We start from the raw sequence: 14,004 nt of genomic DNA, 5'->3' as shown, positions 1-14,004 counted from the left end.
TTTTTTTTTTTTTTTTTTTTATAAAAGACAATTTCATTGATGATTGAAATTTACAAGAGGGATGTATAATCCATGGTGTTTATAAAAGACCTTCCCAATGTGCAATGAGGGAGGTATAACTATAGGAAGTAAAAATATTAGATAATTTACACCAAGATATAGCTTGGTTATCCTTTAAGTTCCTACTAAGTTTTTGGTTCTAGAAATTGTTGACATCGTTCCTTGTTTCTTTGATGGTGGCTCATTTGTTATAAGAGAGTCTATACAAAAGTGGATACGTAGGGCTAACGTGGTGTTTTCAATCTAAGGTTAGTCTAGAATGATGTGCTTCCTTCATCACCCACCCCATGACAAATTCGGTTGGTGATTAGGTTTTAGTGTTTTTTTATGTACTTCCATGGTCCCTTTGTAGAAAATGTAGAGGGTCGATTTGTACATGATGTAGAAGTATATTTAGCCTTTAAAGTTTTCTCCACAAGGCATTTCCTTTGTGATGATATCTTCCCATCCATTTTAGGATGATTGCTTTGTTCTTCTCCTTTATAAAAAGTAGGTGAAGTCCTCCCTTGTGTGTTGGGAGGTTTATGATATTCCATCGGACAAAATATGACCCATCTTTCCACAGATAGTTTCTAAATAATCGTAGCTACTTTTTGTGGCATTTCCAATAGAGACGTGTAGTAAGTGGGGAGGTTGGATAGTGTGACTTGTATTAAGGTGAGCCTTCCACCTTTTGAAGTATAACATGATGACCATGTTGACGACCTTCTTTTTATTTATCAATAATAATTTCCCGAAGGAAAAAGATTTATGGTTTCCCTTTAAGGGTAATGGTAGGTACATATTCGGTCATTCACCCTTTCTACAATTGTATCTGTTGGCGAAGTGTTTGATCATTTTTGTGCTAACATTGATGCCCATAATCTCTGTTTTTTAGAGATTGGTATTTTATACAGAGAATCTTTTGAAGGATTTTAACGTCTCGATCATGTTTTTATGGAAGAAGAAGTTTCTTTTTTAAAAAAATAGGAGGTAAAATTTGAAGCTTCATGGGGCTAAGGTTGGGACCCCCCTAGTCTCCTTTCCTACTTTTGGTGTTCGCTATTGTTTTGAGTAAAATCCTCCTTTATTTTTGTATTAGGAACCTTTTTAAGCTTTTCCAATTGGGATTAATGGAATTTAGCTCGCCTATTTCCTGTATATTAATAATTACCCATAGTATTCTTCTCCCGTTATCAAGATGAACTTCCAATGTTTTACATTCTCGGTCTTTTAGAAAGTGAAGCCATAGACATAAATTTCTACGAAAGCTTTTGCGGGAATTAATTTAGAATTTTTTATGAGGCCACTTGGTAGCTATTAGAAAGTAAAGGCGTGAAGACAAATTTCTATGAGAGCTTTATTGCAGGAATCAATTTATAACGTTTGATGAGGCTTCTCAGTACCTACCCACTTTGGGTTTTCTGCTGCTCAATGACATCCCCTAGTGGAAGACGTGGAGGAAAAGTTACATTAGTGAAGGAAGTCTATGTTTCTAAATTAAGATTGCCTTTTATCCATCAAAATCTCTTTTCTAAAGTTATACCACATTGCCAAAAGCCAAAGTGACAGGATGGAGATAAATAAGAGCGAAACTCTTAACTAAAGAAGAAACTTCAATGAGAGGTAGATTGCAAGGTGTTTCTTGAGCTTGGCGGTTATCAGCTATATCAGACTTTTAAATACCCAAGAAGGAGAATATGTAAGATTGATAAAGCAAGGGATGTCTAATCTTATGTTAATCCATGTTCAAAATTGTGCTAGATCAGCCTGAAACATTGTCGAATCAACTTGCTCTTTCGATGTTAGATTCTCCTTTTGGAAACTTTCTCACTGTAAAACTAACTTGGTGGAGAGCCTTGGTGATTAGAACTTTCGATGTTTAGGGAGAGTTCTCCAAGCCCTTGGATTCAAACTTCCTGATGGAAAGTTCAATAAATGGAAATCAAGTTGGTAATGGAGCCTGTGACATCTTGTTGAAGAGGATGTTGTGATTAATGGGATGCACCACCACCAATACAATTGATATATAAAGAAAAAACCACCGATAGAATTAATATATAAAGAAAAAAACCTTGGTGGATTGAATCGAATAGAAAAACTTTATTTTTTATTTTTTTATTTTGTAAGATCTCTTTCTTGGGTGCAATGACACAAGAAAGCTCACTTGCTTGTAAACGCTAAGCTGGACTTAAAAATCTATTATTTCTCTTTCTGAGATTTCAATTTGAACGATAGTCTGAAGGTCTTCAAGAGTGGTTCCTTGATATTGTCACTGGTCGCAAATAATAAAACCAAGGTCAAGGTTTAATGATGGATCGTGATGGTTGGTGCTATGGTTTGACAAGTGTGGGTATAAAGTAATAGGTGCAATTTTGAAGATTTTTTCCTTCATGATGTCTTACTTACAAATTTATCTCTCAGGGTTTCAATGATGGGACATTTTGACTAATCTATTTTGTAAACATATTTTCATACTATTGGGTTTAGGGGAAGGAGGCCTTATTTGCCTCTTTTCTAAACGAAATTTTGCTTGCCCTTTAAACAATTTCCTTTCTCATAAAAAAATAAAAAATAGTGAATTCCTTTTCTTTATCAAACTCTGGTTCTTTTATTCTATTGACCAAGCATCAGTACCTGTGCGAGCTAATTTTCCTGTGGTCTGTTAGATGATATTGGGTTTCGTAACAAGCCTACTTTACAATGATGTCGCTTTTCTGATCTTATACTTTCTGATGCAATAGAAGTACTAGTGAACTCTCCACACGGGATCTGCAAAAGATGGTTCAGGCATTGCCGCAATATAGTGAACAAATTGACAAGCTCTCCCTTCATGTGGAGGTTAGTTTCTTGTAGACAAACGAAATGTTGTATGTTACTTTTCTTCTCCCTAGAGCCAAAAATTTTAGCTTATAAATGGAGGAGAGAAGAATATATATGTCTATATCTATCTATCTATCTATCTATCTATCTATATATATATATAATTTAATCAGGTTTGATTTTGTATTGTGGTTGAGAACTGTGCTGCGTGAAGCAACCTTAGAAACTGGCAAAATGTTCCAGAAAGGTGCAAAAGGAATCTTCGTTCCTGTTTTGCTCAGCAATATGTTCAAATATCTAGAAGAGTTGGAAATAGTTGGAAATAACTCTGAATATTGCTTAGGAACTGACTTTGAGTTTATTAATTCAGATTGCAGTAAAACTAAACAAGATAATCAAGGATCAGGGGCTAAGAGAACTAGGGCAACTTGAGCAGGACCTTGTTTTCGGAGATGCAGGAACAAAAGATGTAATAAAATTTTTGACAACGAACGAGGTGATTACTGAAGTTATGTTGATGTTCTCAAGTACATGTCATTTGAGTTATGAACATGAAACCTACACTAAACGTTTTTGCAGGATGTAAGTCGCGAAAATAAGTTGCGGTTATTGATGATTCTTGCAGCCATTTATCCTGAGAAATTTGAGAGTGAGAAAGGTCTAAATTTAATGAAGGTTAGTACCCCACCCCAAGAAGGAAAAGACAACCTTTTCAACCAACCAGCTCTTTGATTAATTAATTAATTTATCCTTTTTTACAAGATTGCATAGTGAAGATATTTCCGTTTATTTTTCGTACTTTGCATGTTGATGAAGTTTAACGCTTGACAGTTAGCAAAACTACCACCAGATGATATGAATGCTGTTACCAACATGAGATTACTTGGTGGTGCCGCACCTGATAGCAAAAAAAGTTCATTAGGGTCATTTTCTTTGAAGTTTGATATTCATAAGGTAAAAGTGTTTATCTTTTATCTCGAATTTATTTGTTCAATGCCTGACAATACTTTTGTTATCAGAAGAAGCGTGCAGTTAGGAAACAACTAAATGGTGAAGAAGAAACATGGCAATTATCGCGGTTTTATCCCATAATAGAGGTAAAACCATGGTCAAACTTATTTGTTCAATCTATATATGCACTTCTTAATAGGTTTTTTTTAGTAAGATATGACTGGACGGCCTTTATACAGAAGCGGGCTTGATTATATTGTTCAGCATATATTGAAATTTTCATTTTTGCTCAAATCTATCAGCTTGATGTGGCAGGGATTAAACATGATATTAGAGTAGGTCTTGATTTCAAATTTGAATTTCGAGAATGTTGTTTTGATATTAATCCAAGGCCCTTTGTACTATTCTTTCATTTTTTCTCAATGAAAGGTTAGTTTTTCCATTTAAAAAAAAACCACTCATGAAGAAGTGTTTAGAATATACTACAAAAAGAATTTTCCCCAACAACTATCCCATTAAGCGTTTATGTGTAGTGGTGATTTAACATGTGCTGGTAATGTATGACACGGAGAATGCCTTTTCAGGCTGCCATGCTCTTTTGATGGCTTCACAATTAAAAGGACATTGCATTCTTGTTGGACTGTAAATCTGAAATTCAATATAGTCAGGTTGACACATAACATACACTTGTGGTCATAGTTAGTGTGATCATTTTGAGATGGGGATGGCTTTAAGGTATTTACCTTTCTTGAAATCTATACAAAACCACAATGTCATTATTGTCCCAAACTATTTTTTAGGAACTAGTTGAAAAACTTAGCAAAGGTGAACTATCCAAGGAGGATTATCCATGTCTAAATGACCCCAGTCAAACTTATCATGGACCGTCTCATACAGCAGCAGTTCAGCAACTTCCATCTGCTCATTCAATGAGATCAAGACGGACTCCCACATGGGCCCGACCTCGTAATTCTGATGATGGATACTCAAGGTGCTTTATTTATATGTTTATTTTCATTTTTGTTTTTTTAAGTGTGGGTTGTGCTCGTTGAGAAGGCACTTACAGTTTTGTGGTTCATTTGATACACGCTTGATGCCTTTCTAATTTTCATTATTGAACCATTGATTCTCATGGTTTACTTGGAGACTAATAAGATATTGAGATCTGAACCTGCAACAATCTTGGAGATCATCGGAATTTCTTTCTCGCTTTTTCTTTATGCATGGTTGTGAGTTTAACAATCTCTTTCTGGACAGCGATTCGGTACTGAGGCATGCATCTAGTGATTTTAAGAAGATGGGCCAACGTATCTTTGTATTTATTGTAGGTGGAGCAACTAGGTCTGAGGTATGTTTTGTTAATATAATTTGAACAGGTCTCTTCAGTTACCCATCTGGATAGATAAATGATATCTTTTTAACTTGCAGCTTAGAGTTTGTCACAAGCTTACATCGAAATTGAAGAGAGAAGTAGTTTTAGGTTCAACAAGTATTGATGATCCTCCACAATTTATTACGGTATTTAGCATCAACCTTCTATATTCAAATTTGCCTTTGTTTTCTTCCATTCATGTGACACCCATTATTGTTCATCAATATTGTATTTAACTGGTACAGAAGCTTAAGATGTTGACTGCACAAGAGCTCTCATTGGATGATCTCCAGATATGATTGGCAGCAGCCTCCAGTGTGCTCTTGCTATGATGAATGATATGCTCTTCAGCGCTTTGCAATGGGTTTGTTGGTCGATTTTTTGATTTTGGCTCTTTCAGCTTTTAGTCTTATTGCTAGTTGTTTCATGATATTGTGATGAACTATTAGCAGTAATAGCTGTCCATATTGCATAATGTAACATTTCTGAATATAAAAAATAGGATTGAAACTAAGTCTTGCCATTAATACATATATATATCTCCTCAAAACCTCTGTAAAATGCGGAAAAATAAATGGCAATACATAAAAATTGGTGAGCAAAGAGATTAAAAGAAATTGTTTACACATTGTGGATGGATGATTATATCTTTAGCTTGATCAACGAAGTGTGTCAAAAGTTGTACAATTCACGTGGATCGATTGTTGTGGGTAGAAGAATAGTAGCATCAGCAAAGGAAGACGAAACCTCGTCAACAATAAATGTACATATCAACCAGTCGAATTTTCAATCTAAAGAAGCCCCAACAAACTAGGAACCCATCTGTTGGTGAAAACCAAATGTAAGAACAGAAAACACCAATCACCTATATATCAATTGAAGAAAAAATTACAATATGATATAATGCCTCTATCTATCTAGTATGGGGGTGAACTTAATCTTGTATAATCGAAATCTCCCAATATTCATCTCAGCAGCAGCAATGGATATCAGAAATTGTTCCTCGAAACATGCAAAATGAATATTAGAGATATAACAAATGAGAAAGAATGATCGAGACTTAGCTTGCATTCGAGTAAAGTGTAAAAGAGGGTTGTAGGCTAATTGACTGAATGACAAAAGAATAGAAAGCAATGATACGACGCAGGGGGATAGAAGCATGGCCACAAATCATTATGAAGCAAACAATTAATGAACATGGTCTGATGAAGATTTTTCTGGCAAGAGCCCACTAAGAAGGTGAACTAATTCAAATACCAATACAATTTGCCTGCCAACTCTCTTGAGATGAAATAGTAAGCTGTTCAAATACTAGATCCTCCCGTAGTCTTTTCTTCCACGAGATGATGGAGGAATGCTTGTAACAGGCTGGTTCGCTCTATACCCTACGAAAGAATACCGATCATAACCGATACAAAACATTCCAAACGAGGTTTGATTCAGTAAGAAAGAAAGGTAAAATGTAAAAGGCTATATAGCCAAATACTGTCTTGAAGGCATATTTACCCCATGACATGCCACTTCCAGGAGAACGAGGTCCTCCAGAATTATAGCTGGGCAAGGGTGGTTGGATCCTCGCAGCGTTCCACTCGTAACCTCGAACATTGGTGCTTCTCCCTTGATTGAACCGCTGAACAGGTTGTTGCCCCAAGCGGCTAGGGGAATTGTATGAACTATGAGGCATAAAATGAGAATACTCCAATGAAGGACGAGCATGTCCAGTGTGCAAATCTTGAGCTGAGGGCGGGCTACCCACCTCTACATGCGGAAATGCTTGGACAGGTCCAGTTTTTCTGAAAATGTAATGAATGAAAATGGCATAAAGGAAAACTGAAAATGAAAAAATGAAATTCCAAGGTAACTCAGCACCAAACCAAGACAGAAAAAGAAAATCATACCACCTGGTTATGAGAAATTCACAATATATATTTAGTGAGGGAGTTCTTTACTTATACAATGGATCTACAAATCACCAAAGGAAAAGATGTCTACTTCAGCCTAACTATTCAAATAATCAACGCGTATAGCATTTGGTTCGTGGGGAAATGAATATACACAGAGTATAACCATCCCAAATACCTTGTACCGGGAATAGGCATGTATTATTCACATAATATTCAAACAAAGTAACACAAAATCAAAAATTAAGAATGTCTCAACAAGTAAACAAGCAGGTGATACCTACCTTTGTGAGGTTAAATTCAAACTAGCACTTGGCATACTAAATCTTCCAGTCCCAGTTGATGGATTTGATGAACCCACGTGCAAGTTGCTGAAACCAGCCGCAACGCTGCTGACATCTGAATAACCATCATCTTGCAGGAGTAGTTCATCACTGAAGGAACAGAAATTATAACACATTAAAATTTGACCCAAAACAAAAGATCTGCACCTTACAAGTGCATTCGGGTAGGAAGAGTATGGGAACGTATGATGACACCATCAGACTAAAACTTCATTGATTTTTTTTCTTTTTTTTCTTTTATGGTAATCTAGTAGAGATCACCAATCCACAACATCATAGATAAACGAAATGAAAAGTATTAAGGTGATAATGGAATAAATAATGAATAGCTAAGAAGCACAAACAGGAGTACAGATACATTTCAGACAGTTTACTTATTTTGTGTTTTTGAGAATATCTCATATCTGTATATTTAGCACTTCAAAATAAATCAACCTTTTAAATTTAACATTTTAATTTAAAAAAAAATGTTTTTCACTAAGAAGCTAAAAAGTAAGCTAATTGAATGGTTTCTTTTAAAGGGTTCACAATTTCGTCAATCATTCACTTTGTCAAACTTTCTTTAGGGCTGGGCACCTGGACTATTAAAGTATTGGGCTGTGAGATCTCACGTCGATTGGAAAGTAGAATGAAGCATTCTTTATAAGGGTGTAGAAACCTCTCCCAAACAGACAGTTTTAAAAACCTTGAAGAAAAGCGCGAAAAGGAAACAAAGAAGACAATATCTACTAGTGATAGGCTTGAGTCATTACATGGGCTCTCACAAATCATCTTCTTTTCTTATTACTTATTTGAGAATGGACTGCTAGTACATTGTCTAAAGGAGTTTTTAAACACCTTATTATTTTTTTCAGAGGGGTATGTACATGTGTCCACGTGTCCAAAATTCTAACAACGTTTAGAAGCCAGACACTTTTACAGTCAGACATGCCAACACGTGCACATATAAACAAATCCATTGCAAAAACAAAGCTAAGGTGACATCATATTTGGTACCAAGAATCTAAATTTTAAACGGAGATCTCTCAAAGGCAAGAAACAGTTGATAATTAGCTGGGTCGCAAAATCCAATTATCTAGCAGACCAAATCTCACTTGAAACTTGAAAGGTTTTAAAAGTCCAGGCACTATAATATAAAAGTTGCATAAGAATGTTTAGAAAAAAGGATGACCAGATTGAACATACAAAAGCCTGTTTATTTCCTCCGTTCTATTACATTTATTGATATGAAATAAGACAAATAGATAGTATATAAATGAAATCGTGCGCATGTTATCTAAGAATGTAAGTACAATCTATAAAATATTTCACCATGCAGATTATATGCACAGAAAGTTAACAATAGATATGCAAAAGTTGACCGACTAACCTATAATTGGGATCCCAGTCTCCAGGATCAGGCAATTCAGACTTATTACGGGTCATATCCGTTGGTTGTGAAAATTGCATATTTGAACCAGGCAAATGGGATGCTGGCATACTCTGAATGGTAGGGTATCCAGCAGAGCTTCCACAACCAACTTGCTGCTGCTTCCAGCTGGTTGCATTGCTACTCGGAGGCAGATGAGATGGTGAGCAACCATGTAAAGAGTTCCCATCTGCTTGACTGTAACTTGTGCCTTCAGTAGTTTGCCCTTGCCAATGCGACGATGAAGAACCATCATGAGTACCCGAGTAATCCCAAAATTTCCTTCTATTAAAGTGACCAACTGTAGCCATTTTTCCCAGAGGCGATCCCTGACAACTACCCCTTGCGGGAGAAGTTGGCCCATAATGTCCAGAAGAGCCCACCGAAACTTGACCATAACTGCTTGGTGGAGTAAACTGAGATGGACTCGTGCCTAGGGGCAGCGGTGCAAAGTTTCCGGTTGATGGACTCACACCGATCCCATTGCCATGTGATAATTGGAAAGTCCTCTGCCGTGTATCTGGGCTACTTGCATGCACTGATATTCTTCTCTGTGGATGCATATTCATTCCAGATGGACCAACAGGAGAATAAAATGCAAGCATACCATTATCTCCATAACTTCCATAGCTGTTTCCAAACCCAATACTTTCACTGTAGCTACCATGACTTCCAATGCTGCCATAACTGTTAGCATGCGCATATGGTACCATCTGAAAATGTGGGCTGCTCTGCTGAACTCTGTGCCTACCTGCAATCTGAATGTAAGTATATTATTTACTTTTCAGATCAGAAAAAAAATTAGTAAGATCCTGCAAAAATGACAATTAGTAATTTGAATGGCCTCCAATAAATTTTTAAAAAATGGTATTAAAGGGACAACAGTCTCACATTGGGAGAAAGACCAGCTGCAAACCAATGCCCTCCACCCGGATGATGGCCGTCCACCTTTATGTTTTGTGAAACAGGCTGAGAAAGAGAAAAAAATAATAATAATAAAGAAAAAGTTGCATTAATTGTTATATCCTACCTCGCTAATAACCTAGTGATGCAAAACAGAAAGTTATCTCACAGATAAAATAAGTTGACCTAGGGGGAAAGCCCAGAAGTCATATAAAAACAATAGTGAACAAAGAATCTTTGTAAATGAATTACATGAGACACATATGATTAATCCAGCAATTACTGAAAAGAAAAAAAGTGTGCCAGCAATTCTAAAGTTAAAAGAAGAGGAGATAAGACAATAACAGCAATGGTTTGAAATTTTTTCAGTTTAAAAATAAACATAAGAGTTTCATAATCGTAATAACACTTAACAAACTAACCAAATGCCGAGTCTCTGGTGGAGGTGTGTATGGGCATGTGAAAGGCTCGCCTGTCACAAAAGGGTGTTTGGAGGCCTGCATGCCACATAAGGATTCAATATCCAAGTTCCTATTGCCTCTTAGTTACAAAATGTACTATTCAGGTCAATCAAAAATTAAATTATCTAAGGCTTTTATTTGCTCTCTTTACAAGGTATACTTCCTTTATTGTGTTCTATATTTTGCTCCTTTTTGGAGCATGTATCCTCGATTGTTCGTTTCTTTTCATTTATTCAATGAAAGGTTTTGTTTGCGGTTTTAGAAAAAAAAGAACTTATAGGGACAGGGTCAATACCTGTGAAGGCGACCACCTTTTTGCAGGATCAAACTCTACAAGGCCCTTTAAGAAATCAATTAAAGCCAGTCGTACTTGACTCTCTGTTAATAAATTACAATGCAACTCCTTTTAGAAGTTCCTAAGAAAAAAAAGGTTTAGAGTCAAGGACAAAAAGGCCTACCTTTCTTTCTATCTTCCTCGGCTAAGTTCTTTCTATAAGGGTAGTTGGTCACAATTCCTTCGAGGTTATTCTGATTGAAATACTCTTTCCCAATTGAAGGCTTCTTCATCTCTCTCTGAAAATAAACAAGCAGTTCAATTGCACAATTGGACATATGTCCGAACGAAAAGCTGAATACTTGTAAACAAATAGGAGTCAATATGCAAGAACAATTTACCAATTTAGAAAAAGAACCAGAGCATCTAAATTGCTAGGCATCATCCAGAATAGATTGATTAGACAGGAAAATGTCTAGCAAGAGCATCACTGTATACTGATATTCAATGTATTTTCTTGGCAATAGTTGATTTTGTTGGAATAACGGAACTAATAAATGTACACTTACAGCTTCATATTCTTCTGCCTTGAATACTTGAAAAGTGCTTCTGCCACTTGCAGAAATTTCGCCATTTTCATTATGGAAACCTCCAATAAACTTAAAGAATTTGCTAGTATGTTTGGCCTCCTTCAGCATATAATCCGGAGGTTGTCCCCTGTTAATTATAAAACATGCATGACAGGAAAGTCAAAATTATTTCAAAAATAGAAAGGAACAATGATTCTTATAAATAAATACAAAATAATTATTATTATTATTTTTAAAAAAAAATTATTGAGAAGTAAAGGAATTCATTCAAAAGGCCAAAGCCGAGAGAGAAACATCCTAAGGAACAAAAGGATAAGGCATCTCTTTTTCCAAAAGAAGGTTACAAAAAACCACTAGAGCAGACAAACAATGATTGTTAGAGAACAAATTAGTTCAAAAAAATTCAGATCAAATAATTTGATCTTCTCCCAGTAATTTGAGGGAAAAGAAGTGAAGTAATATATGAACTTCTAGTCCCGATGATGATTGGATAAGAAATTTTATAAATTTCATGACCTAAGCACGTTGGTCTAAACTTTGCCTCATTCTCCCAAGTCCATATTTCAATTTTCAAAGCATTTCTCCTACAGAAAACAGTCTCCTCCCTTGAGTTTTGTAAGAGAATTTGGAAAGGAAAATACCCAAAGAAAATCAAGGTTTTTCCATGGGCACTGTTTCCAAGAGGCATCACATATTGAGTTGGTGAAAATTATTGGACACCTTTGGTTTTAATCTCGTACTCTCTTCCAAGTTCCAACACTAGAAGCTTTGTGTTTGAAGGGATGAGCAGTACGACTCTAAAGAGGAAACATTTTGTTTTCTGGTTCGATGCTATTTTATTAGGGCTATGCCTCCAGATTTTTGGTTTTGTGGCTCAATGCAAGGAAAGGTGCTTTTGAAGGTGCTATTGGAGAGAGAAGAATATTCTTAGTGAAAAATCTGAAGAATATTTGGCAAACTAGTGTGTACCTTCCAACTAGTGTTCTGTATAAGAACTCTCTGTGTCTTTTTCCTATCCTATATTTCTTCCAGATTAATATGATGTTTTGCAAGCCCTTAGAGCACTTTTTCAGTTCATATTTTGGATGAACTTTTTGTTGTCAATAAATACTTAAAAAAGACATACCCAAGAATGTCAATCATCCGCCGCAATAAATCAAATTCAGAAGCTCCTGGAAATAATGGCAATCCTAGAAACAACTCGGCAACTATGCAACCAAATGACCACATATCAATAGCTGTAGTGTATCTGAAAAGAGGGTTAAGGGTCACATCTGAAATCGTAGGATACGTATATAAATATACACACATACACACACATATATATCCTACACCAATTACTTTGTAGGTTTTCAAAAGTTTACAAATAAAAGTTCATTTTCCTTCGTGGCAATGTTTTCAAACTCTTGTTTTTTAATTTGGAACTTCGGAAAATTGTACATGACAATAAATACATTCGGAAGGATACTGATATCCAAGCAGAACTTCTGGAGATCTGTAGTAGCGGCTCTGCACGAGAGTAAGAAGTATAAGAAACAGAACATTTTAGAATACTGAGGATGAAATGGAGATCAGGAATCACCTGGATGTAAGAATAAACAGTGCGGTTTTCCATGCAAGCTGATCCGAAGTCAATTATTTTAATTTCTGCCGGCTTTGTAGTGCTGTTTCCAGTACAATAGTGAAAAATAAGTATATCAAGAGACTTGAGTAAACACTCAAAAGAACAATTTAAAAAAAAAAAAAAAAAAAAAAAAAAAAATTGAAAAAAAAAAATGAAAACTTTATCTCCATAACTTACGTTGTGCATAAAAGAATATTTTCAGGCTTTAAATCACAATGAATAATGCCAGCATCTTTTAATAAGGCAAGTCCGCATAAGATCTTCTCCAATATAAACAAGACACAAGGTAAGGTGGTCATCAGCGGAACCCAAGTGATAGTTCATTTGAAAATTCAAACCCTAAAAGAATTATACCTGTTTGGATAGCATTTGAACAATGCTCAATGACAACCCCATAAAATAATTCATCTTGATAAGCTCATACCTAGAGTATGGACAGAATTTGTAATCAAACTTCTAGAATTACAATTTCAAGATAACAAGAACAATAGGTAGTGACTTACAAATTTGTATCGAGCAGCTCAAAGCAAATGCACAGATGACGTTGATATACGAAGTAATCATAAATACGGACAATATGATGCTTGTCCTGAGGATCATACTTCTTATTTAACTGCAAGGGACTCCAAATACAACAAAAAAAAATATGAGGTCTCGCACTATATTTTTTTATATTTCCAGAGCACATGCGATTCAGAAAGCCATGTCAAGAAAATAAATGAAAGCAGACATCATATCTACGAACCAAGTCCTAATTGTTATTTGATTTCTCGTATTTCCTTTCTTTTCTTCTGCTGAGGATTTTTACCACTTCATATGTAATCTCATTCTGCCATTAATGAACTAGTATTCAAGGAACGGAACAATTATTTTTCTGGATGATTGTAGGAGTAACTTATTGGAGGCTTTAGCTGTTTTACCTCATCCAAACATTGGTCATCCCTTTATTTAGGCCGATTATCCAGATCTTATTTGTTGGGCTCATTTTAGTGGATATTACCCTCTATTTTTTCATTATAAGTCGTATTCTGCAGGAGAAATATTATTTTCACAGCTCACACTATGAGACTCTTGATGGTAGAACAGCCCGAGAGATTGGTGAATTTTCTCTCTCTCTCTCTCTCTCTCTCTCTCTCTAAATTCAGTATGAATTTATTACCAAATTTCAATAACAAGCGCATGCTCAAATTTAATACTTTTAGCTTTTCCAAAATTTAGTTTTTAGATCACAAAAAAAAAAAAAAAAAAAAAAAAAAAAAAAAAAAAAAAAAAAAAAAAAAAAAAAAAAAAAAAAAAAAAAAAAAAAAAAAAAAA

General features: G+C 35.3%; 2 protein-coding genes across 3 annotated transcripts in view; one reads left to right on the top strand and one right to left on the bottom strand.

Annotated features, from left to right (window-relative positions):
- The window catches only part of LOC111490845 (SNARE-interacting protein KEULE-like), a 13,578-nt gene extending 7,864 nt beyond the window's left edge, over positions 1-5,714 (top strand). Inside the window, exons 13-21 of one of the 2 annotated variants that reach the window (XM_023139471.1) lie at positions 2,784-2,880; positions 3,233-3,358; positions 3,442-3,537; positions 3,694-3,816; positions 3,885-3,959; positions 4,614-4,804; positions 5,071-5,161; positions 5,242-5,331; positions 5,431-5,714. In XM_023139471.1, coding sequence (XP_022995239.1) covers positions 2,784-2,880; positions 3,233-3,358; positions 3,442-3,537; positions 3,694-3,816; positions 3,885-3,959; positions 4,614-4,804; positions 5,071-5,161; positions 5,242-5,331; positions 5,431-5,484 — 943 coding nt within the window. In that variant the 3' untranslated portion in view covers positions 5,485-5,714. Of the gene's footprint in view, positions 1-2,783; positions 2,881-3,232; positions 3,359-3,441; positions 3,538-3,693; positions 3,817-3,881; positions 3,960-4,613; positions 4,805-5,070; positions 5,162-5,241; positions 5,332-5,430 lie in introns of both variants that reach the window. The other variant, XM_023139470.1, reaches the window with a different exon arrangement.
- A 621-nt stretch (positions 5,715-6,335) lies between these two features.
- Positions 6,336-14,004, bottom strand: part of LOC111490844 (dual specificity protein kinase YAK1 homolog) — a 13,274-nt gene continuing 5,605 nt past the window's right edge. Inside the window, exons 4-18 of the mRNA XM_023139469.1 lie at positions 13,194-13,303; positions 13,045-13,114; positions 12,868-12,950; positions 12,649-12,730; positions 12,535-12,575; positions 12,193-12,315; positions 11,046-11,193; positions 10,661-10,775; positions 10,498-10,580; positions 10,164-10,238; positions 9,730-9,807; positions 8,800-9,596; positions 7,371-7,520; positions 6,692-6,978; positions 6,336-6,570 (exon numbers count right to left, since the gene is read on the bottom strand). Of these exons, the coding sequence (XP_022995237.1) occupies positions 6,497-6,570; positions 6,692-6,978; positions 7,371-7,520; positions 8,800-9,596; positions 9,730-9,807; positions 10,164-10,238; positions 10,498-10,580; positions 10,661-10,775; positions 11,046-11,193; positions 12,193-12,315; positions 12,535-12,575; positions 12,649-12,730; positions 12,868-12,950; positions 13,045-13,114; positions 13,194-13,303 (2,316 nt within the window). The 3' untranslated portion in view covers positions 6,336-6,496. The remainder of the gene's footprint in view (positions 6,571-6,691; positions 6,979-7,370; positions 7,521-8,799; positions 9,597-9,729; positions 9,808-10,163; positions 10,239-10,497; positions 10,581-10,660; positions 10,776-11,045; positions 11,194-12,192; positions 12,316-12,534; positions 12,576-12,648; positions 12,731-12,867; positions 12,951-13,044; positions 13,115-13,193; positions 13,304-14,004) is intronic.

The sequence above is a fragment of the Cucurbita maxima genome, unplaced genomic scaffold (assembly GCF_002738345.1).
Source record: "Cucurbita maxima cultivar Rimu unplaced genomic scaffold, Cmax_1.0 Cma_Scf00016, whole genome shotgun sequence".
Classification (NCBI taxonomy): Eukaryota; Viridiplantae; Streptophyta; class Magnoliopsida; order Cucurbitales; family Cucurbitaceae; genus Cucurbita; species Cucurbita maxima.
Note: the sequence above shows the minus strand (reverse complement) of the source record. Positions and strands in the feature narration are given on the sequence as shown.